The sequence below is a fragment of the Narcine bancroftii genome, chromosome 10, assembly GCF_036971445.1.
Source record: "Narcine bancroftii isolate sNarBan1 chromosome 10, sNarBan1.hap1, whole genome shotgun sequence".
NCBI lineage: Eukaryota > Metazoa > Chordata > Chondrichthyes > Torpediniformes > Narcinidae > Narcine > Narcine bancroftii.
Window position 1 is genome coordinate 76057610 of NC_091478.1, and position 27645 is coordinate 76085254.

General features: G+C 41.2%; 1 protein-coding gene across 7 annotated transcripts in view; it reads right to left on the reverse strand.

Annotated features, from left to right (window-relative positions):
- fhod1 (formin homology 2 domain containing 1) overlaps positions 1–27645 on the reverse strand; it is a 276370-nt gene that overhangs the window by 127787 nt on the left and 120938 nt on the right. For all 7 annotated transcript variants that reach the window (XM_069901429.1, XM_069901428.1, XM_069901427.1 and 4 more), the window contains 3 exons: positions 22833–22900; positions 9115–9220; positions 2482–2576 (listed from right to left, as the gene is read on the reverse strand). In XM_069901429.1, coding sequence (XP_069757530.1) covers positions 2482–2576; positions 9115–9220; positions 22833–22900 — 269 coding nt within the window. The remainder of the gene's footprint in view (positions 1–2481; positions 2577–9114; positions 9221–22832; positions 22901–27645) is intronic.

Consider the following 27645-nt stretch of genomic DNA (forward strand, 5'->3'; position numbering starts at 1 on the left):
CAGAGTTCACGTTTCTAAATCCAGACTGTCAGCCATTTATCCCAAGTCACATGTTTTATCTGTGCCCAAAAATACAAGGGTTCTGGAACAGAGTCTTCAGCACACTATCTGAAATATTTAAACCCTGCCTGTTGACTTTAATATTTGGAATCTCTGACATTCCCTAAATTCCTTGCGGAAAGACATGATAGTATTTAGATCCGTATTAACCAAGCAGGTAATCTTGCTACACTGGAAGTCTGACAGGGGTCCTTCTATTACACAATGGATTAAGGATATCAGTTTCTTTATTAAACTACAGAAAATCAAATACACATTAAGAGCATCCACCAGAAAACTTTTCCACAAATGACAACATTTTATGTGTTTTTTTCTCTGAATTACAAGAGCTTATGGAGTAAAAGACTAACTGTGAGATGGTTGGCGGCCGACACAGTTGGCGTAGTGATTAGCGCAATGCCTTTACAGCGCCAGCCATTGGGACCCAGATTTGATTCCCGTACTGTCTGTAAGGAGTTTGTACATTCTCACCGTGTCTGCGTGGGTTTTCTCCAGGGGTTCTGGTTTCCTCCCATCCTTCAAAACACACCAGGGGTGTAGGTTAATGGGGTGTAAATTTGGTGGCATGGACTCATGGGCCAAAATGGCCTGTGCTGCATGTCTAAATTAAATTAAATTTTAAAAATTAGAGTTGTACCAGTACAATCAGTAATATGATACTGTCAGCAAAGGTGCCACGGTGGTCAGGGAGTGTGTCCGGGCATGTATGTGAGGGTGTATGTGAACGTTTGTGTACATGTGTGTTGGTTTTTCTGTTAAAAATGAAAATAGGAGCACAATGTCCATCTGTATCATGGGTATAGGGTTGTTTTTGATGCTCAATAAGTATATTATGAAAAAAAAACAGTGTCAAGGGCCCTGGTGGTTTTGTCTCCTAACATGGACTCGTATTCCTACATCGAAGGCAACACTGTGCATGATTTTAATGAATAAGCTGGTAAGATGAAGGCCCATATGCCTTTCCAGATCCCTTGACTTAATTTTTTTTTCCATTTTAATTTTAGAATTACAGCATTATTACAGCCCATGAGCTCCTGCCAACCAAAGACACCAAGTAAACTACAAACCCGGAGGTGTTTGGAGAGTGGGAAGATGTCCACATAGGTGCAAGGGAGAAACTCCTTACAGACAGTGCTGGATTCGCACCCACATCACTGGCGCTGCAATAGCAAACTCACCAAAGTGTGGACGGTTTCAAAATCTTCTTTTCCAAATATTTTCAAATTGTACTTGATATTTTCGCTGCTGGCCCCGCTGAGGTGTGGTGAAACTTGCAAGCTGCTACAACCAACCCACTCAGTTTTATGTTCTGTAAATTGTGCTCTTCATCGTCTACTTTACACAACCACATAAACGTTAGAGTTGGCATGTTAGACGACTCGCAAAAGAACCTTTCACACTGTACCAGGCAGAGTGCATCATTAAATTTAAACCAACTTTGCTCGATAGCTTTTACAATATTTACATAAAAACCTCCTTATCCCTTTCCTACACAGTTACCTGGATATATTGCCATGTGACAATACTCTACACTTTCTCACTTGCATTATCCGTACTGATAGCTGCTGGCTTCACTCCGTGTCTGGCACAGTTTAGGAATGACCTATTATATAAAATCTCCGCATTGTGCCTCAGATAGAACCACCATGTCGATGCAGTTTGTTGCTTTCCATTCTTAGCGCCCCTCTTTCTTCAAAACATTTCCATGTTTAAGAATTCATTAATCATGGAAGCTGTTTGAAACTCAAAAGGCAAGAACAAATGTCTTAATTATTCAATAATTTCAACATCACCAAGAACAAGAGAAACCACACTTATCCGGAAATAAAACACAAAAATCTGTAGACACTGTGGTTGAAATAAAAACACAATGTTTGAGAAACTCGGATGCCTGCTGACATTTTTCCTTATCTTGATGAAGGGGCTCAAGCCCAAAACATCGGTTATGTATTTTTTCCTTTGCTATATAAAGGACAATGTTTGGCCTGCTGAGTTTCTCCAGCTTTGCATCTTTACCACACTTATCTAGTCTTGAATGCAGAGAAAAACAAACATGAACTTCAATCAAATAAAGTTACATTTATTATGATGAGGGAATCCAAGCCATAATCAGAAGAATATAACATCTCCCAAGGTATAGTTGCACTTTGCACACTTGAACCTTGATAGCTAAACGCTATTTGACAAGGCACTCCATTTATATTAAGACACATCTCCCAGCCAGGATCCTTGTGAAGTGGTGAGAATTGGGAACATGGATTACTTTCTTTCTCTAAAGGCTTTAGAACCAAGTCCAGTTACTGATACCTGATACAGGTCAAATCAGCTCAAACACAAAAAACAGGAAATTCAATTTTAGGTCATATGAAAATTAACATCCTTGCCATAACCTCTTGCTTATTTGCCAAATAATTAACTCACCATGCTCCCTGTGAGAGTGTACAGCCACTGGACAGTCTCATTATGGCCAATAACTCCATTCATGCCATCCACAAACAGCATAATCTGGCTCAAAGCTGCAAATAACAGTAAAATAAAATATGGTCAACTATGTCTTTTTATTGTAAAGGAAAAAGGTTTGAGATTTGCAAGTCCTAACTTAATGCTAAAGCACATTGGATGACCCATCTGAAACCTAGGGGTGGCACAGTTAAGAGAAGCGTTTAGCACAATGCTGTTACAGCGCCAACGATTTGGACCAGAGTTTGAATCCCACACTGTTTATAAGGAGTTTATATGTTCTCCTCATGTCTGCATGGGTTTTCCCCGGGGGCACTGGTTTCCTCCCAATGTTCAAAACATACCAAAAGCTTTAGGTCAGTTGGGTGCCATTGGGTGGCACAGGCTCGTGGGCTGAAAGGTGTATGTCTAAGGCTGGAAGAGTTGAAAATGTTTCACAGTATAGAACATTGGAGACTTGGTAGTGGATCATTGTCACTGAAGATTGTGCTGGGAGATTATGATCAACTATGGAGCAACGGTTGAAGCTTGTTGGCCATGGCAGTGATAACTTTAGAGGATTTCAATCAGTCCCAAGAAGATACAGATCAGGGAAAGTTCACTGAGAGTTTATTTTTGCAGTGTGGCCAACAAGAGTGAGAAGGAGCAGAGCATCACCCAGAAATGATCCAAAGATAATGGTTGAGTTTAATCTGAAAATAAATACTCAGGTAAACAAACATCAGGAGACTTAGGCAGTGACCTCCAGAAACAAGCACACAATTGCTATTCTTCAAATTGAGTCAATTGTCAATGCCCAGTGGAGCAGTGTAAAAATTAGAATAAAAGATAAATGGGTTTTGGCTCACTTTGTCTCCATAATTCCATACAACACATCTGCCCCTTGACTTTGTTCAGTTCCACCCACATAGTTTGACTTTTCCATTATAGTTCAAAAATATATCAACTTTAGTCTTGCATGGTCTCAAGAACTGTGCACCACAGGTCTCTGGGATAAGGAGCTGAATGGATTCAGTGTTCCAAGTGAAGAAAATTCACTCTTTTTGATCTGAATGACCAGCTGCTATCCCACCATCACTCTAGATCAGTGGTTTTTCAAACGGCCCCCTAAACTCACATTCCACCTCAAGCAATTGCTTTGCCATAAGTGTTCTGTGATTGATAAGGGATTGCTTAAGGTTATTAAATTTTTTTCTCTTTGGGGTTCTTTTTAGTGTGCTGGTTTCTGGATGTCGCTGCCTAAGTCTCCTGACATTTGTTTACCTGAGTATTTATTTTCAAAATTTATAGATCAATTATTTTTGATCTTTATTTTCATTTCCTTTTTTTCTGAACCTGCAGTGAAACCTTGTTAGAAAGCGATTCGTTAATCCGCGGAATCGCTTATAGCGCAGGTGTCTGTGGATTCCAAACATTGATTTTAGGATGCCAGGCTAACAGTGGCTAGCAGCCGCAAACTCAAAAATGGACACATGACTCATTTACAAGATGTGTATGTTAATATGTGGAGCTTAAAGGACTTATTATAGGGTTTGAGTCACAGTATTCTGTTTTCCTGGTTCCTGGATCATGACATCTGTTCCGTGACTCAGGTGTAACGCGGTATGAAATCTTAGACCCCAACTACTGCATTCTCACGAGGTTTTACTGTATTAGTTTTGAAATTAATAGTTGACGTCTGATTTTTGAAAGTAATCGCTCATATAATAGTTAGAAATTTAATTAGATTAGTTATAGATTGTTTTTTTTCTCTCTTTTTATCAATAACATGGATCTTGTTTACCATTGTAACTATCTGTAATTTTAATTTATTGTTATTTGAACGTTATATCACATGTGTTTATGTATCTGATTTTTTTTTCAAAAACCAATAAAAAGATTGAAAAAGGGATTTCTTGAGTGGGAAGGAAAGGTTGAGAATCACTGCTCTAGACCCAAATGTTACTGAAATAATTTGCTTGAGAAAAATTGTCATCGGCCCATTTCCTTTGGAATTATGAAACCGTGCACATAACGAGTCAATTAGGTACAATTAAAACAGTGGTTTTCAAACTTGCTTCCCACTCACACACCACCTTAAGCAATCCCTTACTTATCATAGAGCATTTATGGCATAGGGATTGCTTAAGGTGGTATATGAGTTTAGAGGGGCAGTTTGAAAACCACTGCATTCTCCAAATAGGTGAGAAAGCTCACCATCATCTCAGAGATGTTTCAACAGGAACACAGCACAACTGGTGTTGAGGATATACCCCTTGGACACTGGTGAACCCCAAGGAAGATTAGCTTCATTATTTAAACAATGTTATGACAGTACACATTAGATCAGTGGTTCTCAACCTTTTTCTTTCCACTCACATACCACTTTAAGTATTCCCTATGCCATCGGTGCTCTGTGATTAGTAAGAGATGGTGCAGGGGCAGGGTTTCAAGTTATTGGATCACTGAAACCTTTTCTGGGGAAGGGGTATCCTGTACAAGAGGGGCAGGTTGCACCTAAACTCGAGGCAACCAATCTCCTGGCAGGGAGGTTTACTAATGCTCTTGGGGTGTCGAGTGGGGGTGGGGGGTTTAAACTAGATTCACGGGAAGGGGGGGGTGGGAACCAAGGGAAGAGGCAGTTGGCGCACAAGTAGGGACAGCTGGTAGGGAGTTTGTGTGGAGGGACAGGCAGATAGGTCAAAATTGCAGCCATTGAGATGAGTTACAATGCAACAGGGGCAGAATGTCAAATGTTAACAAATAAGGGGATAAAGGCACACAGCATCAGAAATAAATTGGAAGGCCTTGTAGTACAGCTGCAGATTTCCAAGTATGATGTTGTGGTCATCATGGAGTTGTGGCTAAAGGATGGATGTCATTGGGAGCTGAACATCCAAGAATACACAATGCATCGAAAGAATAGGCAGGTATGCAGAGGGGATTGCGTGGCTCTTTTGGTAAGGAACAACATTAAATCATTAGAAAGGGGTGACATAGTATCAGAAGATATTGTGGGTTGAGTTAAGAAATGGCAAAGGTAAAAAGACACTGTTGGCTCTTATATTCAGTTAGCTGCAATGTGGACAACAAATTACAACAGCAAATAGAAAAGGTGTGTCAGAAGGGCAATGTTATGGTAGTCATGCGGAGTCTTAACATGCAGGTAGTTTGGGAAAGCCAGGTTGGGACTGGATCTCAAGAGAAAGATTTATAGAGGTCATGAGGGGATTGGCTATGCTGGATTGGATGTTGAATAATGCACCAGAGGTGATTAGAGAGCTCCGAGTAAAGGAACCACGAGAGGGAGTGATCATTTTGAATGTTGCAAGGTATGAACAGAGTAAGAGTGGAAAGATTGATTCCCATAGTGGGAAAGCTTAGGCTCTCCCACCATGGCTCTTAGGCACAACTTCAGGATGAAGGGTTTCTGTTTACAGAAATGCATAGGAATTTCTTTAGCCAGAGGGTGGTGAATGTGTGGAATTTGTTGGCCCAGACAGTTGTGGAGGCCAGAACATTGCGTGTATTTAAGACAGGGATTGATATGTTCTTGATTAGCTGGGGCATCAAAAGTTAAGGAGAGAAGGCTAGGGCTGAGTGGGAAAATGGATCAGCTCATGATTGAATGGCAGGGTAGACTCGATGGACTTAATGGCCTATTTCTGGTCTTCTAGGAAACAGGAAGGGAGTGGATGATGTTTCTGGTGGTGGGATCCATTGTAGGTGACAGAAATTGCAGAGAATATGTTGGAAATTGGTCATTATAAATTGCCTAGTCTGTAAATGAGTGGCAGAAACTGAGAAAAGTTGATGTGAATGTGAGGAGAATAAAATGAGATTTGTGTAGGATTGGTGATAATGGGTGTTTCATGTTTGGTGTGAAATTAGAGGGCTGAGGGATCTGTTTCCATGTAATATAAAATATCTTCCAGAGACAGGTAATGACATGTTGTGACACCAGGGGGGGGTATAAACACATCAAACAAGATAAATTAGAGAGATGCTTCCAAAGATATGTCTGTTATAGTGTCTTCCATAGAACCACAAAACATTACAGCACAGAAATAAGCCAGTTGAGCCCTTCTAGTCTGTGCTGAACCATTTTTTTTTGATTAGACCCACTGGCCTGCACCAAGTTCATAGCCCTCCATTCCTCTCCCATCCAAATTCTTCTAAAATATTAAAATGGAGCCCGCATTCACCACCTCAGCTGGCAACTTGTTCCATACCACCACCACTTTCTGTGTGAGGAAGTTCTCCTCATGTTCCCCCTAAACTTTTCTCCTTTCATCCTTAATCCATGTCCACTGATTTGTATCTCACCTCCCCTCAGTGGAAAAAGCCGACCTACATTTACTCTGTCTATCCCCCTCATTATTTTAAATACCTCTATCAAATCTCCCCTCATTCTTCTATGTTACAGGGAATAAACTTCCACTTCAATATGATTTTGGGCATTGTATGAAAAGATCACCAAGAGCAAAGTCTCCATTTTTAAAGAAACCTAGTTCAAGATTCAAGATTCAATTTATTGTCATGTAATAAAAACAGTGATCTATTACACAAAATTGTCTTTAGTTTGCTGTAAAGCAGAGAGATTCTCCATCGGCAGAAATTGCCTGAAGCACTCCTTACAGTTAGAGAAAGAGAAGCAAAAGAGAGTTCCCACAGAGCCACTGAGAGTCTGTGGATTCATCTCTAGTGCTCCCACAGCCTCTGCAGCCACACAGGGTCTGTTTCAAACCATTGGCAACCCAAGCTCCAGATCTGAACCTCCGACATGATCAGGAACTGTTCAGCGTAAATGGCACCCTCTCGCATCCTGGTTCTGATACCTGGTACAACAAGAGCTGAAGGGCTCATACTGTGCTGTACCTAAAGCTTAATTAGGCATGATTAATTTTATTCAAATACAAGATCATAATACGATGATCAGGATTTAGGGCAGATCCACCATCGCTCGCTGCGTCATGACGTCACCGGTAGAAGGTAGAACAGTCCTAACTGCAGGGATGGCTCATTACAAGATTGAAAGTGTTCAGTGTCCCAGTTAGAAGTGGTCAAGTGCGAAAAGCCAAAACCCCCATGTTTCATCTTGTATTCGTATGTGTGAGTTCTTAAGACAACACATGGATGAAAGAAAAGGTTCTTTACTTTAAAGTTGTTGTAAACAGCATCATGAGGCATACCATGAGGCTGCAAGCCTCCATTACAGATCCAGTATACTGTGTGTCAGCCCCCTGCTGGCAGCCAAGTCTAATCAAACAGTCTCCAGCAGTCCACAGCCCAGTGTGAGTCTCTTGACCACAGCCGCCAGCAATCTGTGTGAGTTCCTCGCCTTGAGTCATCGACAGCCCTCTGCCTGTGTGTACCTCAGCTGCAGAACCCTCACTGGTCCGCCGCTGTTGTCACCGTCCCATAGGTTGTTTCATCTGCTCATCCTTCTCAAATGATCACCCCATTTTCTGTTGCCCTCCACTAATCCTCGCTTCCCCGGAGTTTGCAACCCCTCGTGGTTGCTGCCTATTATAAGCGCCGCCATCTTGGGTCCAGACCAGTGTTGCAGGATTTTAAATAAAACCACCATTTAAAAAAAACCTCACTATAAACAGCCTGTACGGAGCTGACGGCAGCTGGACTGGGCAGTTGAACTCCCCTTACCAATCACAAAGTACTTATGGCTTAAGGTGGAATGTAAGTTTAAGGGGGAAATTTGAAAACCACTGCAATAAAAGAATTGAATCTTGAATCCTGAAGCACTGATAATAGATACCTTTCATTGCAGTTGCTCTATTTACCCCCTCACTTGCTTCTAATAGACAGTGCTCAGTCTACTCACTGGCTGCAGTAGTGGGCAAGCACAAAGAGACATGAACTCAGAATTTAATGTGGTGCTTGGAATTAGCTGTTCGAGATCTCATTCATGGCTATTCCTTATTTTGAAGATTGGAGTCTTCAACACCAAATGTAACTAAAACAAACAGACGTACCCAGACTTTGAACCATTTGGGTGAGGCTTATTTGAAAGATCACCACCACACATTGGGAGGATTATTGAGGGCTGACTTTTTCATTCAATTTACAGCACAAATAGTAACACTTCACATACCTGATCAGTTACAAATGGCTAACACTTAAGAGGAGTAAAATTAATCTGAATCCTAATTTGTGCTTAGTTTTTAATAATTTTTTTTATCAAGAATAAACATTTTGCAACAAAATTTATCTTGCATCATTAAAATATTGGAACAGAAATTAAAACTATATAAAAGCGCTGGAAATCTGAAATAAGAACATAAAGTGCAGGTCAGACAGAATCTGTGAAAAGAGAAACAGGGTTAACATTTCAGCTCAGATGCTGCCCGCCCTACTCAGCCATGCTCAGTGAGGGCCATACACAGCACATTTAAGGAGGGCCACAGACTGAAATCATAAAATATATTTTTATGGTTTTTTTATGTATTCAGTGGAAGAAACCAACTAAACTTGACTGCTTCACAGGGAAGGGGTCCATAAAGAGTCCTAAGGGGGGCACAGCCAAAATAAGGTTGCGAATGGCTGTTTATAGACGTTAGCGCGTGTCTCTTAAACATATAAAGGTTCAGTACTAACCTCTTAAGATGTAGTTCTGGTAATTCTGGTCTGCTTCTGCTCCCACTTTGATTAGACATGTCAATCCTTCAGCATTGACAAACTCAGGCACCAGATCTTTGTCATCCTGTAGAAATTAATATTTGTATGAACATGGGGTCAGAGAACTATATTTTCTAGCAGTTACAGGACAATACAATCCTTTTTTTAAAATATTGTACATAAACCCATATCACTTCCTTTCACTGTGGTACATATATAAAGGATAAGATCCAACTAATGATAATCCCTTCCAGAATTTAGTCGCCAGGCAGTATTCATGATCAAACACAGAGTACGGTGGTGCGGTTTGCACCATGCTGCTACAGCGCTAGTGATTTGGATGCTGTCTGTAAGGAGCTTCTCCCCGTGTCTGCATGGGTTTTCCCCGGGGGCTCCAGTTTCCTCCCACCCTTTAAAAATATACTGGGGATGTAAGTTATTTGGGTGTATTTGGGCGGCACAGGCTCGTGGGCCGAAAGGGCCTGTCACCATGCTGTATGTCCACATTTTTTTTTTAATTTTAAAAATTCACTGGTAACAATACTTGAAATTGCAGCTCACCAAGAAGCTGTACCACAGGGAGGAAACAATTAACTCATTGAATGTACTAAAATGGACAGGGAAAGCAATATAGGCAATTTATTGCCAGTACAGGTTATTAATACAAACAGAATAAGCCCCACCCCAAGATTTCTTTGTAATAGAAAATTTCAGGTGGTGCTTCAGATAACAATCCTGTGAAATGGCAGTAGGTTGATATTTCAGCTGTGCCCATTGATGGCAGGGAGAATCAAAGAACTATGTAGCATCCACCCAAGTCATCACAGCCAACCAAAATGGCCCGTATCCCTCTAACCCTCCCCATTCCATGTACCAGCCCAAATGCCTTTTAAATGTCATATTTGTAAGGTAAGATCAAAGTTAAAGGAGCTATACAACATGGATGGCAGGAGTGGCTCACAACCAACACTACAATTAAACATTATTACTCATTGTCTGTGTTGGCATTGCAACAGTTAAGATCATTTAAGGGCTAAGGCACACCTCACTTGCTGAATGGGAATCAACACTCCTATTTGCTAGAAGTGATTCCAGCGTTTCACTCACATTAGCCCCATTCACACTTGCATCCCACTAAATTTGCCGTTCAGTGTCCTGGGATAGGCATGGGGTATAATGATAGTGATCAGATTTGCATGGCAACTAGCAATGCCTTATTGTTTGATTAGACATGGCTGCCAGCAGGGGGCTGACACACAGTATACTGGATCTGTAATGGAGGCTTACAGCCACATGGCATGCCTCATGGTGCTGTTTAAAGAACCTTATCCTTCATCCATGTGTTGTCTTAAGAACTCACACATACAAACTGAGTATAAAGCTAGACGACTATCATATCATTCACCCCTATTATTAGCAATAGAACTGGAGGACATCCCATCAAGAACAAATAGATGAAGGTTAAACTCCATACTACTTAAAAGATAGGAATTTAGGGAGTTTATTGAATGCCAAATTAAAAGATATTTGAAATGAACACAGGATCAGTGAAAGACAAATTTATATTATGGGACGCAATGAAAGCCTTCATTAGAGGGCAAATAATAAGTTATGTGACTAAGATGAAAAAGGATTACAATCGGGAAATAGAGCAGTTGGAAAGGGAGATAGTAAGTACAGAAAAGGAATTAGTAAAAAGGGATGATATAACGAAAAGGAGAGAATTGGCGGACAAAAAAATTAGCTTAATTGGTCATGTGGGTGTATTTAGGGTGGCATGGGCTCATGGGCCAGAAAGGCCTGTTACTGTGCTGAATCTCTGAATAAAATTAAATTAAAAATTAAAACTGATTTTCAACCCAAGTACGTATATTACCACCCAATCCCATGTACTTTAATTTTGCACACCAACCTATGTGGGTATATTTCTAAGGCCTTCTGAAAATCAACTACACCATATCAACTGGTTCTTTGTTATTTAAGCCATCATTTGTTTCCTCAGAAAATCTTCAGTAGCTTTTTCAAACACAATTACCTTTTTTAAAATCCATGTTAATTTTCTTGAATCCCATTAATATTTTCTAAATGTTACATCTTTTAAAATATTCTGACATTTTCCCAACTACTGATGTTTTAAAAAAAACAGTGGGATTATATTTTATTCCCTTTGATTCATTGGAACTGTTCGAAAATCATTCAAATTTTGGAAGAAGCTGCTATTTCCTTAGATCAGCTCTGAGCTGCAACAACTTGCAATGTTAATCCTATTTCTCGCTCTACAGGCACTGGCTGGCCTTCTGAATCTTTTATTTAAATTTTCCAACATCAGCAGTTGTGTACTTTTCAAATACTGTGTATGAGGCCTATATGGAGAAGGAAACATGAAGTGCGTCCTTCAGAGATAATAAGTGAAGAGGTCAGAGAACACAAAAATGAGATTGAGTGAAATCACGATTGTCATTAACATAGATAGGTTAATGAACGGAAAGCTGCTTAGTATGTTTGTCTCTGAGAACCAACCTTTGATACATTTATGAATTTGGACACTGCTGTTTGGTTGAGAGCTACTGCCTTCAGTGAAGATGTTCTAGCTTGCCAGCACTAAAAAAAAATCTACAGATAATATGTGCACATTTAGCCCTTCAAGGCATGGGAAATATGATGCTTTTGAAACTATAATTGCTATAATCCAAAACTTGGGGAGATATAGTCTGAGGAAAAATATTGAATCTTTCTGAGTTGTTTCCAGCACAGAATACCCTGCTTAGAGATGGTTGTGCCAAGCCAGAGAAGCCAATTGGAGGCAACCCATCTTGCAGACTAAGAAAGGTGCACAAAAGCAAGAAACTTAGAGGGAGCAGAATAGATCGAAAATACCCTCCAGTGAAAATGCTGCCACGTCACACAAACACATTACACTGTTCTCTTCCTGTCTCCATTTTAATTAATTTTAGGTGTTTAATATTTTTAAGTCAAGTCAAATCAAGTTTTTAGCCATCTGATTCTACAAGTATGTCCTGACGAAACAGCATTCTCTGGTCCTCGGTACAAAACACGTAGACACACAACCAGACATAACTCACGTACAGACAAACAGTACATATGCAGGACAAGTATTTCATAGATACAAATAAATAAATAAATAGATGTTGTTTCATGAATATGAGAGTCTTGGATGGTTAGTGTGAGCAGTTCCTTTGCTTTAAATATTTAGTCTTCCTAAATTTACATTTGAAATTCAATCCCATTTCATAATTTTCAAATTTAGTGTTTAAACACCGACTCAACTCTTCACTTGCAAGCACTTGCAAAAAGTCTCAGTCCTCAATAGTAGAAATTAGAGCGATGGCCAGCAAGTTTAAAAAGGGGTCTGACATAAAGCAATGCAATCCTATTGCAGACACATAGCAGACTGAAGATGTTGGAATATGAAGCCAAACACAATCTTCTGGAGGAACTCAGCAAGTCAAGCAGCATCAGTGGGAGATAAAGAATGGTCGATGCTTTGAGCCCAAACTCTTCATCAGCACTGTTTAAAAGCGGGTTGAGAGGGCTGGCACAGGGGACTGGTGAGCCAGGGAGATCCAATGCCCTGTGGAGTCCCTGCCTCACTCCTTCCATCCTGTTCTTTTTACACTACTTCTGAGTAAACATTCCTCAGTTCTAATAAAGAGTTTCAGTTCAAAACATCAATTAATCTTCATCTTCCACTGATGCTGGTTTACCTGCTGAGTTCTCCAGCAGATTGCGTGCAGCAATCATATTATATACTTGCATCCTTTCTAAGTTGCAATTATTAATTATTGCAACTTTAGAATAAAAAGATTTTATTTTCCAATTATTACTGTCTTCTGTTTTTAATTTTGGTTTAAAATGTTATTATTCAAAAATATTGAATGGTTTCATAAAGAATTAACATCAGTCCATACATACTCTGCAGTTGACTGAACCTATTGTCCATCCTAACAGTGCATTGGCATGTGGTGTACCAAACATCAACTGCTGGGGCACCAGGGTACAGTAAAAGTCCTACATTCTGAACCGCTTGGGGACTAGGTCGATCCAGATTTTTGGATTTTCCGGATTCTCAGCAGTACTTTTAAAATTCAAAATTAAGGACAATAAACAGGTAAATTTTGATAGTTTATTAACATTTAACATTTTTAATATGAAATACAAAGTACAAAAAAGAATTTTTTTAATTTACATTTCCATGACTTCCATGTGGTTGCTGTGCATCTGTGGCATTTACCCACATGGCAAGTGTGCACACACACACACGCAAGCTAAGTGTTATTGAGAAGTGCAGATCCTCGGGTGGTCCGGATTTTTAAAAACTTCGATTCACTATTATGCTAATTGGACTGATGATGCATTGATATAATGATATAATTGATATATTGATATAATGAGTCCTGTTTAGACTGGAAGTTCTCAGTACATTACCTTGCAAGCTGTTGAATGGTGCACCTGTACAAAGAATCTGATGGGAGGGGTGTCTGAGTGGTCTGCTATGAAGTACAAACACAAGCCCTTCTATTGTCACAGCTTGCTACTGAGAAGAATCAAGGTCAATATTTCAAAGTAAAATGGGAACCAGAGGTCTGGTGAAGGATCTGACTTGAAATCTTAACTCAATTTATCTCTTTCCAGATGCTGATAACCTTGCTGTGCATTTCCTTTATTCACCACTTTTATTTTACCAGCATGTGTATCTTGCCAGGAGTTTGCAAATTGAGAATAAGAAACCTGCCTTTTTGTTCAGTCAGTAGAGGGGAATGGAGAGGGGGTTGGGGGGGGAGGGGGTGATGAGGGTGCTAAGGAAGATCAAATAAAACTGATGCAAGTATAGTAATAAATTGCCCAAGGATATTTGATATATGATCCTCCATTTACTGTAAGCAACAAAACTCATTACATAATCAAATAATGAGCTCCATATGTTTCAGCCAGAGACGGTAAAACATCATGTCAGAACACTTTCTCAACCTTCCCGAAAATTCAACAAACAGGAAGTGGTACTGGTCGGTCCAAATGAGTACCAGATGACCATAAGAATATAAGAAATAGAAGCAGAAGAAGGCCATTTAGCCCCTCAAATTTTCTCCACCATTCATTAAGATCATTGTTAATCTTCTCCCTCAACACCATTTTCCTACCCTGTCTCCTTATTCCTGAATGCCTTCAATATGTTAGGGAGAACATAAGGGGGAACTTCTTCACACAGATTGGTGGGAGAGTGGAATGAGCTGTCAGCCTAAGTGGTAAATCCAGACTCAATTTTAATGTCTAATAAAAATTTGGACAGGCCCATGGATAGGAGAGGTAAGGAGTGAGTGCAGGACAGTGGGACAAGGCAGAAAAATGTTTTGGCGCTGACTAGAAAGGCTGAAGGGGCCAGTTTCTGTGCTAGAATGTTCTATGGTTCTATCCATGGACACTGGCTATGCTGGACAGTTATGATTCCAGAGAACCAGAAAGAAAGTGAGGAGAGAAGGATCCTTCATTGAGAAATAATTGTTCATGACCCCTGGATGTTCCAGAGAATGATCACAGCTCTGACATTAATAAAATGTAACAGCTCATCAGAGATGAGCTGGCAGGTTAATGACCTCATCATGAGCTGATGATGGACTGAGTTGAGAAATAAATGGTGAACAAGATTTGATAGACAGAACTTCCTTATCCATTAAGGTCGTACCTTAATGCATGATCTTAATGATGGAAATAATTTGCCTTGCATTCATCTCATATACCATTTAACATGCAGTGATACCAACAGAGCCAGGGAAGCAATTGATAGCAGCACATGCCAGAATCAGAATCGGAATTTATTGTCATGAACTAGTCATGAAATTTGTTGTTTTACAGCAGCTTTTCATAGCGTAAATATTCATATAAATCACCTGACAAAAATAAATAAAAATAGTGTACAAAAGGTCAAAGTAAAGCAGTGTCTCTAGTTCATTATTCATTCAGGAATCTGATGGCAGCAGGGAAGAAGCTGTCTTTGTGCCGCTGAATGTTCATCTTCAGGCTCCTGTACCATTTTTCCAATGGTAATGGAGTGAAGTGGTGGGAGTCCTTGAGGATAGAAGCTGCTTTCTTAATACACTGCCTCTCGCAGATGTTCTTGATGGAATGAAGTCTGGGGCTTGTGATGTCGCAGGCCAAGTTAACAATCTTCTAGTTTTTCTTGTCCTGAGCATTGGCACTTCCGTACCAGACAGTGATACAACCAGCCAGAATACTCTCCATGGTACACCCAAATATCTGGAACAATTATTGGAGGCATGTTCACTTTAAAATGGCTCAAATCTTGTCTTGTAATGGTATCAGTTCAAAATGAGCAACAGAATTGCCGGGACTGCCGTCAGCAACCATATCACAGATGGATGTTTGAGCACATATTATTCCTACGGCCCACTCAGATAGATCAGGTCAGAGCATCCTCTTGACTGAGATCATGTTAATTCATCCATGTCCTAACTTGTTGCACATTCCATACATTATTCTAATTTTTTTTTAAAGTTAGATTTACAGCGCGGTAATAGGCACTTTTGGTCCACGAGCCCATGCCACCCAATTACAGCCAATTGACCTACACGCCCGGAGGAAACCCATGCAGACACAGGGAGATCGTATAAACTACTTACAAACCCCGGTCGCTGTAAGAGTGTTGCGCTAACTGCTATGTTAACTGTGCCACCTCTGATGTTATCTGTTGTGTAATGGAGAGAGGCAAATATCCAAGCTTACTCCTCCAAACCACTGCTTGAAGGAGCTCTCCTTTGATAAGAGCAATGAGGAAGTCTGCTTTCAAAGAACAGTATACCACAGGAACAAGCCCTTTAGTGCCTGAGGTCTGTGCCAACCATGGTGCCAATTTAAACTATACATCTGCCTACACATGGGTCTATATTCTTCTGTTCCCTGCCTGCTCATAGACATGTCCAAATGTATCTTTAACATTGTTATCATATTTGCTTCCACTGGCAGCACATTCCAGGCACCTATCACCCTCCATGAAAAAAACTTGCCTTGTAAACCTTTAAATTGCCTCTCTCACATTAAAAATATGCCCTCTAGATTTTGATATTTTCAACCTGGGAACTAGTCTCTGACTATTAGATTCTCTAATCCAGGAAACATTCTGGTGAGCCTCTTCTGCACCCTCTCAAAACCATTTACATCTTCCTTGTAATGAATGACCAGAACTGCACACAAAATGCAAAAAGTGACCAAACTATTTTTACCATCCATCTTTCCCACATTCAGGGAGCTGAAAGATCTCTCTGAACATCAATGCCTCAAAGGGATCTACCATTTGACCTCACAAAATGCAACACCTCACACTTGTCCAGTTTAAATTCCATCTGGCAATAACTCCAACCTATCTATACCCTACTATATCTTTTGATATCCTTCTGCACCACCCACCACTCTGTTAATTTTGTGTTGATTGCAAACTTAATCAGCTCAATTATATTTTCATCCTAATCATTTACATGTACAGTATCACAAACAACAAACACCCCAGCACAGACTCCTGCAGAACACTCCTCCACCATTACCCTCTTTCTTCTATGGCAAAGCCTATTTTAAACCCAATCAACCAAGTCACTGTGGATCACAGATGCTTTAATCTCCTGGATCAAGCCACCATGAAGAATCTTGCTGAATGCTTTACTAAATTCTATGTATATAACATCTAGTACCCAACCCTCATTGATCATCTTTGTCATCTTCTAAGCTTATGGGAGGGAGATGGATTAACAAGTTAAGTAGTGTCACAACAACAACCTTGCACCCAACGTTAGCAAAACTAAGGAGAGGATTGTGGTCTTCAGGAGGGAGAAATCAAGAGTACATGAGCCAGTCTTCATCGAGAGGTCAGCAGTGGAAAAGGTTAAGAACTACAAATTCCTGGGTGTCAACATCTCTTAAGATCTGTCCTGGGGCCTCCATGTCAATGAAATCATGAAGAATGCTTGCCAGTGGCTATACTTCATGAGGAGTTTGAGGAGATTTTTTATGTCACTAAAGACTCCTGTAAATTTCTACAAGTATACCATGGAGAGCATTCTATTTGGTTGCCTCACTGTCTGGTATGGAGGTGCCAATGCACAGGTCAGGAAAAGGCTATTATGACAGATTATGTTGTGTTTGTATTGTATATAGATATGTTTTTGGGAAATAAATTCGGGCAGGGTTTTTAGTGTTGGCCACATACAAACACTTTAAAACAGATCTTATTTAAATTACTAGAGCTAGACAAAAGCTTTGGAGAGTGCTCAAGAGACTTCAACAATGGATTGTTGTTTACAAAAAAGCAACAGATGAAAGAACTTGTCAGAGCCGCAGAGAGTCTAGAGTGGAACTTGGTGTTCTAAGAGGGTCATGTGGTTTTGCAAGCAGAGAGAGTCAAACACGTTTTCTCTCTGAGAGAGAGAGAGAGTGAGAGAGAGAGAATTCAGTTCTGCAGTTGTACAGTCAGCAGCAGCAGCTGGGAATGGAACAGGACAAGCTGGCAAGCTTGTGGAAAACCCCATTTGGAAGACAGGTTGTGAGTGCTTAGTTCAGCCTAGTCAAAGCTCTTGTGGTTCATGCAAGAGGAGAGGACTGGCTGTCTAATGTTTCACTTGAAATAAGAGAAACAAGAAGGAACTCTGTGGTGACCTGAAAGAAAGAGGTTATCATCTGGAGAACCCTGAAGGGGCAAGTTTCTTCGGCAAGACACTGAAGTGGCTGATTAAAAAGGAATCAGTTGTTGGTGTCTAGCGTACAACAAATTTCTCTCTGAAAACCGACAAGAACCTTCCTGATCAGTAACCATTTACCTTTCAAGCACCAAAACCTGGTGAACTTTATAAATGTTAAATTCTATGCACAGTATAAGAATTGCCTGCAACCAGTGAACTTGGAGGAATGAGAAGTGAGATTGGACTGTGAACCAAAGAACTTTTCTGAACTGACACACACGTGCGCTTAGAATTAGAAGGGGGTTAAGTTAGGTTAGTTAAGTCAATAGTGATTCTGTTTTCATGTTTAAAGATAATTAAAAGTAACTTTTGTTTAAGTAACCATTTGTCTTGGTGAATATCTATTGCTGCTGGGTTTTGGGGACCTCTGGGCTCGTAACATTATGGAGAGTTGAGAATTCAGCTTGCGCCATCATGGGCATCGAGAAGATCTACAAGGGGCAGTGTCTTAAGAAAACAGCCTCTATCATCAAGCAGCCTCACCACCCAGGCCACACCCTCTTCACATTGCTACCATCAGGAAGGAGGTACAGGGGACAGAAGAGAAAAGCAGCTTCCTTTCAGCCATCAGATTTCTGATTGGACAATGAACCACAGATGTCAATTTCTCTTCTCTTGCACTAATTTATTTATTTTTAAAAAAATGTAATTTATACCAATATTTGGATCTGTAATGATAAGGCAAAACAACAAATTTCCTAACATGTTCATGACAATAAATTACAATAATTGACAAAAAACTCAATCTAGTTTGCAAAACATCCTCCCTGCTCAAGGCCTTGCTAATTATTCCTAATATCAATGCTTTCCTAGATGTAAGAAGGTCCAACTCTTTAAAATTTTTCTCCAATAATTCTCCTACCACCAATAGACAGCTCACTTGCAATTTCCAAGCTTGTCCCTATTATTCTTCTTAAACACTAGCTAGTCCTCAAGGATATTATGTGTGGATCTCTGCAATCTTCTCTCCTCTCTTAACCATATAACCACTTACAGCACAGAACAGGCCAGTTCGGCCCTACTAGTCCATGCCGTAACAAATCCCCACCCTCCTAGTCCCACTGACCAGCACCCGGTCCATACCCCTCCAGTCCTCTCCTCTCCATGTAACTATCCAGTCTTTCCTTAAATGTAACCAATGATCCACGTCTGCCGGAAGCTCATTCCACATCCCCACCACCCTTTGCGTAAAGAAATTTCCCCTCATGTTCCCCTTATAATTTTCCCCCTTCAATCTTAAACCATGCCCCCTAGTTTGAATCTCCCCCACTCTTAATTGAAAAAGCCTATCCACATTTACTCTGTCTGTCCCTTTTAAAATCTTAAACTCCTCTATCAAGTCCCCCCTCAATCTTCTATGCTCCAGAGAAAAAAGCCCCAGTCTGCACAACCTTTCCCTGTGACTCAAACCTTGAAATCCTGTCAACATTCTCGTGAACCTTCTGTGCACTCTCTCTATTTTGTTTATATCTTTCCTATAATTTGGTGACCAAAACAGTCCTCCAAATTTGGCCTCACCAATGCCTTGTACAATTTCATCATAACCTCCCTACTCTTGAATTCAATACTCCGAGTTATGAAGGCCAACATTCCAAATGCCTTCTTCACCACACCATCTACCTGAGTATCAGCCTTGAGGGTACTATTTACCACAACTCCTAAATCCCTTTGTTGCTCTGCACATCTCAATAGCCTACCATTTAATGCATATGACCTATTTAGATTTGCTTAATGCATATGACCTATTTAGATTTGAGAGGGATTAGGATGGATTAGGATGCACAGCAAATTAAATGAACAGTGAGACTAATGACCACTCGCAGACATGAAGCAAGAGTCAAAGGCTTTATTGATCAGAAGACCCAGACATGCCTCTACAAGCTGCTGGCTCACGTCCAAAGCAGGTATGAAGGAGGAGACTAGGACTCTCGGCCTTTATTAGGGGATCTTATGGGGAGGGGCTACAGGTACAGAAGGTCTGCCCAGCCCAGTGAGGTCATGCCTGGACATCCCCGCAGTACCGTGTTCCACCACAGTGACCAGCTCTGGTTCATGGAGAGTGCTGATGAAATTAGACTGAGTCTTCAGGCTCCAGGGCTGTGGTATCTCAAGGCTCCTTCAGGTGCATTCTCCACCAAGAATGCGCCTCCAGAAGCAGAAGTGGCCTTTTGAATTGCCGTTCAGGTGGCAATGATAAAAACACGGCACTGGCTACCTGAAGGGACAGCTGCTCCAGATGCACTTCTGAGCACACTATGGCTTCTGTCAGGTTTAGGATAGCTGGCTGTCAGAGGTGGGACAGCCGGCACAGGCTATCAGCGTGGGGACGTTCCGTGCAGGACTTCCCCACACTGACACCGCTGCCCCGCTGTCCCAGCAGCCCAACACGAGTCCCCACACCCGCTCCCCCAACAGCCCAACACGAGACCCCACACACGCTCCCCCAACAGCCCGACACGAGCCCCCACGCCAGCTGCCCCTGCCCTGACGTCCCGCACGGGGTGGGGGGCAGGGGCAGCTGGGAGGGGAGCTGTCAGGCACTCACCAGCTGACTGTCATCCCCTTAGCAGCCACTTTTAGACAGCTGCATTCATGTGCAGGGGGTGATCTCAGTGCTGCGGCAATTATCCCTCCCAGAAGAGGGTTACAAATTTTGCCTCGAAGGTGCTTCCTGTGCTTTCAAGTGGCCTCCCGACAGCTGCATATTGGCATAATATGCGGCTTTACAATCGGGGATTTTGGCCACCTGAAAGTGCCTTCAGAGAAACACGATAGGCTGCAGATGCTGTAATTGTAGTAAAAAACACTGAAATTCTGGAGGATCTCGGTTTATTCAGCATCTAGGATATTTTTGATGAAAATATATTGCCAATGTTTCAGGCCTGAGCCCTTCTTCAAGGAAAAATCAGAAAAGGCGGAGGCAAATATATCACAAAATCTCAGAATTCAAGCAATGGGGAAGGAACCCAGACCAACAAAAGGTTTTAATTGGATGTGATAAGGGTCTAGGCACAGAATTTATCTTGTCTGTGTGAAATGAGACAGGTCATGGAGAGACCACAAGGGAAGCAAGGGGGTGGGGGTGGAACTTTAACGAAAGCCAAAGAAGACGATATTAATGTCATCCGGCTGGAGGGTGGCCAGTGGAAGATGAGGTGTTGTTCCTCCAATCTCAGAGACTTCGCCAATGCTGGTGGCTTGTCCAGAGGCCTTGTCTTTGATGGAAATATTTAAGAAGAGTCCCCTCACAATATGGTAGGTCAAAAGTTGGTAGATGGGCACTAGGATAAATAGGACCAGATTTAGGGTATTTAAAAAAAACTATCACTGACTGTTTTAAATGGCCTGTATCATTGCAGTAAATGATATAACTTTCTGTGTAAAAATTACAATACATAGATTTCTTTATATTTTGGATCTTACAGTATAACACCATATAACAATTACAGCACGGAAACAAGCCAATTTGGCCCTTCTAGTCCCCACTAATCCAAGTACCCTCCTCTAATCCCACTTACCAGCTCTCTGCCCATATCCCTCCATCCCCCTCCCATCCATATTCTTATCCAACTCTTTCTTAAATGACAAAATTGATCCTGCCTCCACCACCTTTCCCGGAAGCCCATTCCACACAGTAACCTCTCTCTGGGTAAAGAAGCTACCCCGCATGTTACTCCTAAACCTATGCCCTTCAACTCTCAACCCATGACCTCTTGTATCCATCTCTCCTACTCTCAATGGGAAAAGCCTTTCCACATCAACTCTATCTATCCCTCTCATTATCTTAAACACCTCTATCAAATCCCTTCTCAGCCTTCTACGTTCCAAGGAATAAAGACCTAATTTGCTCAATCTCTCCTTGTATTTCAGATGCTGAAACCCAGGCAACATTTTTGTAAATCTTCTCTGCACTCTCTCTAGCTTGTTAATATCCTTCCTATAAATCGGTGACCAAAACTGCACACAGTACTCTAAATTTGGCCTCGCCAATGCATTGTACAGTTTCATCATTACTTCCCAACTCCTATATTCTATGCACTGATTTATATAGGCAAGCATACTAAAGCATACTTCACCACCCTAACCACATGCGCTCCTACCTTCAGGAAATAATGCACCGTTATTCCTAGATCTTTCTGCTCCACTGCATTCTTCGATGCCCTCCCATTTACCACATATGTCTTGCTTTGATTATTCTTTCCAAAATGAAGCACCTCACACTTATCAGCATTAAACTCCATCTGCCATCTTTCTGCCCACTCCTCTAAGCTGAAATCCCTCTCCAATCTTTGAAATCCCTCTTCATCATCCACAATTTCCCCTATTTTAGTATCATCTGCATATTTACTAATCGAATTTACCACCCCATCCTCTAGATCATTAACATATATATATGACAAACAGCAACAGTCCCAATTCCGAACTCTGAGGTACACTGCTTGTCACCGGCCTCCATCCTGACAAACAATTATCTACTACTACTCTCTGGCACCTTCCTTCTAGCCACTGTTGAATCCATTTGACTATCCAAATTAATACCCAAGGACTTAGCCTTCCTAACTAACCTCCCATGCGGAACCTTATCGAAGGCCTTACTGAAGTCCATATTGACAACATCCATTGCTCTACCCTCATCAACATTCCTATTCACCTCTTCAAAAAATTAAACAAGATTGGTCAAACATGACCTTCCACGCACAAATCTGTGATCAGATTTGATCAGATTTGATCAGACCCTGCCTGTCCCTCCATATACTTATATATACTATCTCTAAGAATGCTTTCCATCAATTTACCTACCACAGACGTCAAACTTACAGGCCAATATTTGCTAGGCTTGCTCCTCAAACTCTTTTTAAACAAAGGAACCACATGCTCAACATGCCAATGCTCCGGCACTATACCCATCTCTAATGACATTTGAAAAATCAATACCTGAAATAGTTGCTTCAAAGAGAAAAGCGATCTTCTTAAATCAGGGCCTGTTGAGTTGTAGAGCTTCTCTGTAAATGAAATAAGTAAATGTTATTTTAAAAAGTTCAAAGTTCATGAACCTTGATTAAAATCATAAAAATCAAAGGAAATGTTGAAAAGATGGAAATCCCACAAAAGGCATTAGCCCTTTTCACACTGGCTAACGTATAAACTGGGTGTTCAATGAACTGGTTAAAGTCGTTTTTGCTGTTCACACTGGACCAGTGTTAACCGGTTCTCTGTGTCCTTTCACATTCACCACCAGGCATCCCCAAGGAGGGAGGGTGGCGGCTATCCTCCACCAATGATGCCTGAGTGATGCATCGGGCGATGGCGGACCTGTCCTCCCAGAATTCCATGCGGCAGAGAAACTTCTCCATGAGTGATCTGTGCATACAGCCCTTTCTCTGCCGCACAGAATTCTGGAGGGCAAGTCCACCATCGCTCTTTCTCTCTCTCTCTCTCTTTCTCTCTGTGATTTTCCCACAGTCTTTATAAATTGTGCGCCGATGTGTTTTATTGCTGCTACCACTTTCCTTTAGTCCTTTATAAATTTATAAAGGTTTATATCGGTTGGCACTACAACAACAGGGGCTGAAGAGCTCATACTGTGCTATACATAAAGCTTAATTATGTTAAAATTAGGCATGATTAATTTTGTTTAAATACAAGATCATAATACATTGATCAGGATTTAGTAAATTGAATACAAAATTTATACCTTTTTAATCTTTTGTTTCCTTCACATTCCTGCACTCTCACAAAAGCATCATCAACATGTCACTACTTTGTCCCTGGATAATCCTTCCCCTTTCGCACTGGGCTAATCAGCAGGCAAGGGACAGATGACCCTGGGGATGATATGCCCTACCTAGGCAGTCCATCCCTGGAGTGATTTGACACCTGTGTGCCAATTCGCAAACATTCACACTGGCCCTTTAACTGCTATATTGGCTGTTAATTACTCGGATAAGGTGCCAGTGTGAAAGGGGATATTGACTCTTGCCTGCATCAGAAACATAAGCACCAGTGGCAGGTCAATGTTATGCTTTTAAAAAAAAATCAAAGAATCACTAAAAAACGTAATCGCATTCATACCAGAATTATTCTGTTCTAAGACATGAACTCGCCTCACTCTCATTCCAGTCATTCATAGATTAAACTTTGCTGTACAATGTGGACGGAGAGTTGCTGATCTGATTAAGCAATAGGAATGGATCCATAGAAGTAGCAGTATTCTGGTTAATAAACCTCTGGGACAGCAAGAGGCAAGAGAGTTTGATGGATGAGAGTTGAACTAGAAAGTCTGTAGATGCTGGGGTCGATTGCAATACACAATGTGCTGGAGAGACTCAGCTGGCCATGCAACATCCTGGGTAACCGTACCTGATGACAGGCCCATGCCCGAAACTTTGCCTCCTCTTTACTTCCAATGGATGCTGCGTAACCTGCTGAGTTTCTCCAGCACGTTAGTGAATTGCAGTTCAATGGATGATTCTGCCAGGAATCCATGTCATGCAGAGTACAGTGCTAATGAGATAATCAACATGATTTCAAACAATAGCAAAAGAAATCAGAATACAGCAGCCATGAGAACAAAACAGAGCAAGTCATTGTGCAAAATTAAAGGCTCCACATTAAAAGGCTACTGCTGTACAGTAACAGAATCCAAGAATAAAATTAAAGCATTGCGTTCATGTAAATTATCTTGCAATTTATCTGCACTCTGCTCAAGACAAATCAACAGCAAACATAATGCTATACCTTTGTAATAATATCTTTTGAAAAGTCAACACCACAGTTGTAAGTAAAACAAGAAAGTCTGCAGACACAGTGGTTGAAGTAAAAACACAATACTGGAGAAACTGCAGGTCAAACAATACCCTTTATATAACAAAGTTAAAGCTACATAACTGCCATTTTGGGCTTGAGCCCTTCATCAAGGTATGAGCAAAATGTAGACAGGTGCCCGAAAAAAATGGTTGGGGAGGGGCAGAGGTACTGTACAAACTCCTTACAGAGAGGTCACTGGTGCTGTAACAGCATTACGTTAATCGCTATACTCTTCGTGCCGCCCAAGGGTGAAATCCAATTGCACAATCGGACAGTTACAAACCACCTCACCTTTGTTTAATTGATCACTGAGAATTCTGGGAGACTATCAGAGCAGATGCCAGGTCTCCTGAGACATTATTGATTCTGGCAATCACAGCCAGTTTTCTGAGGCTTAGCATCACACAAGCTGGTCTCTACACTTTTTAAAAAATACATGTATTCATATTGAGGTAGAAATTCCTGCGTTTCAGGTTTGCACAAGTGGCATGAAACCGACTGCATCCTGATTGTGACACAGTTGCTCACCACCCACAACCATGGGTGAGTCACCTGCTACAACACACAGTGAGTGTTTCTTGCTGGTTTTAAATATATCAAAATGCACATCCTTATAAGGCAAATTCACTGAGCGGCATTAGCATGGTTTGTACTTCAAAAAAGCAAACACATTCCTACTTGTGCTGCCAGACTAATCTTCCTACCTGGATAACTTACAATACAAAAAGCTTGTTAATTGTAACTGGCAGAAACGGGCATTATATTTTAACATGAGTGAAACACAAAAGTCTGCACATGTGGTGACTGTAGTAAACACACCAAAATGCTGGAGGAACTCAGCCGGTCTTTTCAAAGATATATTGCCAATGTTTTGGGCCTGAGCCTTTCTTCAAGGAATAAGCCCTTCTTCAAAGAATCTGCTTCATCCTTGAAGAAGGGCTCAGGCCCGAAATGTCGGCAATAGATCTTTGAAAAGACCGGCTGAGTTCCTCCAGCGTTTTGGTGTGGTTTTATTTTAACATGGCTGCTTCCATTAAAATTATGAGAGCCCTTGCATCATGCCTTCTTTGAGTAAACCATACAACTAACTCTTTGGGGGGTGCACACTTTATGACACAGCGCTATTGGGAAATCAACTCCCTCTCAGCAAAACTGTTATTCCATATGCACGAAGGCCTTGACACAACCACCAACCACCCTGCCTTTAACATGTTTCAAGTTCAATCGACAACCCTATCAAAAAAATCCTTCTGAGCTACCCAAGTAGACGTTGAGGGAAGTTCCAGGACACTTGGATATAAAAACTTGGTTTTGTAGTACCTGGATTCTCTGACTTTATGTTTAAATGTTGATCACGCTCATTGAAACCCAATAGCTCCAAGAAACATGATCTCATTTGGTCCCAGTACTTCTTCCTGCTCAACTCTGAAGGTTTCTTCAATGTTATACTCAGTCAACCTGGTCTTCGAGCAGCAATCACCCTTTTACAATCAAAACTACACATGTTACTCCTTTAGCATAAAAGAATTTGGCTTTTCATATTTCCATAGAAAAATTAAACATTTCCAGGTTCAGCCTCACCACTGGTCTTCTCAGCCTCTGGGATCTCCATAGTGTAGGTATGACAGATTCATCTTTAGTATCTCCGCTGGATGCTGACTGATCTTCCCCTACAGGATTATTCCAATGTCTGCAGTGCCCTCACTCCCCACTATGATATCCTGTTCCAGCAAATCTATGTCCCACCCTCTGCAAATGGATCCTTAACTTTCTCATCAGAAGAGTACAAATTGGAAACAATGCCTCCCCTTCACTGATTATCAATATTTGTGCATCCCAAGGATGCCTGCTCGGCCCACTACTCCACTCATTAGACACCCTTGATTGTGTGGTCAGGCACAATTCCAATGCCATCTACAAATTTGCCAATGATCCCACAGTTGTCAAAAGAACCACAATCATCAATGAGGAAGCGTACAGGAGGGAGGTAGATCAGCTCGTTGAATAGAGTAACGACAACAACCTTGTGCTCAACGTCAGCAAAACCAAGGTGACGATTGAGGACTTCAGGATGAAGACACGGGAGCATGGCCCAGTCCTCATCAAGAGCTCAGTAGTGGAGAGAGCTAAGATCTTCAAATTCCTGGGTGTCGACCTCTCCGAGGATCTGTCCTGGAGCCTCCATGTTGATCAATCACAAAGAAGGCTCACCAGCGGCTATATTTTGTGAGGTGTCTGAGGAGATTCGGTATGTCACCGAAGACTCTCGTAAACTTCTACAGGTGTACTGTAGAGAGCATTCTGGCTGGTTTCATCACTGCCTGGTATGGAGGTCCCAACTCTCAGAGGGTTGTTAACTCTGCCTGAGACATCAGATTTTACTCCATCAAGGACATCTACATGATATGGTCTCTTAGAAAAGCAACCTCTATCCTTAAAGACCCCCCCCCCCCCCCCACCACCACCACCACCACCCAGGCCATGCCCTCTTCACTCTGCTACCATTGGGAAAAAGGTACAGGAGCCTAAAGACGAGCACTCAGTGGCACAATGACAGCTTCTTCCCCACTGCCATCAGATTCCTAATTAATCAATGAACCAAAGGCACTGCCCTTATTTTCATGCATTATTATTTTAATTTTTTATAGTAATATTGTAAAATGGTTATAATATTAATGTTTGCTCTGTGATGCTGCCACAAAACACCAAATGACAATAAATTCTGATTCTGATACTGGACTATTTGTCATCAGTTCTTCCATCTTGGGAATCAGGGGCAATTTGCAAATGATTATAAATTTTCATTTTTAAAGATATTTACATGCAGCCAGAGTCCATTCAGTCCATCAGATACCTGCTAGTTCTTGGATCATTCCCATTGTCCCACATTTCCCTGTGACATTCCTTCTCAGATCCTCATCACTTCCCCTTCCCCCTCTGA